At 63.4% G+C, this 1177-nt stretch overlaps 1 protein-coding gene across 2 annotated transcripts in view; it reads left to right on the top strand.

Annotated features, from left to right (window-relative positions):
• Window positions 1-31: 31 nt before the first annotated feature.
• NNT (nicotinamide nucleotide transhydrogenase) overlaps window positions 32-1177 on the top strand; it is a 44156-nt gene continuing 43010 nt past the window's right edge. Inside the window, exons 1-2 of one of the 2 annotated variants that reach the window (XM_042028390.1) lie at window positions 32-124; window positions 976-1170. In XM_042028390.1, the coding sequence (XP_041884324.1) occupies window positions 1020-1170 (151 nt within the window). In that variant the 5' untranslated portion in view covers window positions 32-124; window positions 976-1019. The remainder of the gene's footprint in view (window positions 125-975; window positions 1171-1177) is intronic. The other variant, XM_042028391.1, reaches the window with a different exon arrangement.

Genomic DNA, 1177 nt, shown 5'->3' with positions numbered 1-1177 from the left:
TGCCCCTCAGTCCTTCCGGGTTGGCGGGCGCGGGCCCGCCCCCGCCCCGCCCCGCCCCAAGGTCGGTCGGAGCCGCGGCGGCGGCACCGCAGGCGAGAGCGAGGTGTCGTGCGGGGCTGTGGCGGTGCGTGTGCGGAACTGCTTGCGGGGCTCCGTGCGGGGCGTGTTCGCGGCGTCGTGTGGGGCTGTGTCGGTATCGCCGCGTTCTGCCCGTGCGTGCGGGGGCCAGCCGCTGGTGGGGAGAAGACAGCGGTGTCCCGCTGTCGGGGGAAGGGGAGGGAGGGAGTGTGGCAGGACGGACGCGCGGAAGGAAGGACGCGGGAGGAGGCAGGTGGCCCGGGGAGCGGCCTCCGGGCGCAGGAAGCGGGAGGTGGCGGCTGTGGGCTGTCCCGCGAGTGGGGACAGTGCGTGGCGGGGGACGAGCCGCCTGCCCAAGGTCATTCGGTGGCCGCGGGCTATAAATAGCGGCGGGAGAGAGAAGGGGCCGCTGCCGCGGGGGCCCGGCGGGATTCCGGGGGAAGAGCACATTCCCGGCTCCCCTGCCCGCTGCCCGGCTGTCCCGCCCCGAGTGCGTGCTCTGCTGAGCCTCCCGGACACCTGCAAGCTATGTCCCGCCCAGGGTGACTCCTGCGGGAGCTCTGGCAGGGATTGGAGCCGTTTGTTTGGTGCCTTGGGGCGCCGCGGTTTTCCCGTGCCACGGTTCCTGTTTTCGAGCAACGGTGTAAAGAGAAAATGGCCTTGAGTCGCAGAAGTGCCATCCCCAGGTCGGCTCGTCACGGCAGCTGTTTTGGTTAAGAGCTGTCTTACTTAATTTGGAAAAAAAATTGGTTGTGTTTTCTAGCCAGAAAGATAAAGGTGGTGAGGAGTGATTGTCTCTAGGCTACTGGCAGTCGACTGGCCCTAAACCTGCTGCGTTTACATGCCTTCTGCCCGGTGTCATTAATAACTCTTGATTTGTTTTCACATTTGCCCCAGGGATTCCATACGTGGCAAGGAATTTGTTGTGAAGTCTGGGTGCAATGGCGAGCCTTCTGCGTGTCACTGTCAGTGGGTGCTCAGCTCCTGTTTTTGGCAATGTGTTCTCACCAAAGGCGTGTTCCACAAAGATTCCATGTTTGCGAATGTTTAGAACCCACCAGGTGCTTGGGTCTCAGGCAGCTCCAAAGCCAGGTAAATT

This window comes from Corvus kubaryi, unplaced genomic scaffold, assembly GCF_017639235.1.
Source record: "Corvus kubaryi isolate FWS band 111438036 unplaced genomic scaffold, C.kubaryi_AGA036_p1.0 37308, whole genome shotgun sequence".
Taxonomy (NCBI): domain Eukaryota; kingdom Metazoa; phylum Chordata; class Aves; order Passeriformes; family Corvidae; genus Corvus; species Corvus kubaryi.
Note: the sequence above shows the minus strand (reverse complement) of the source record. Positions and strands in the feature narration are given on the sequence as shown.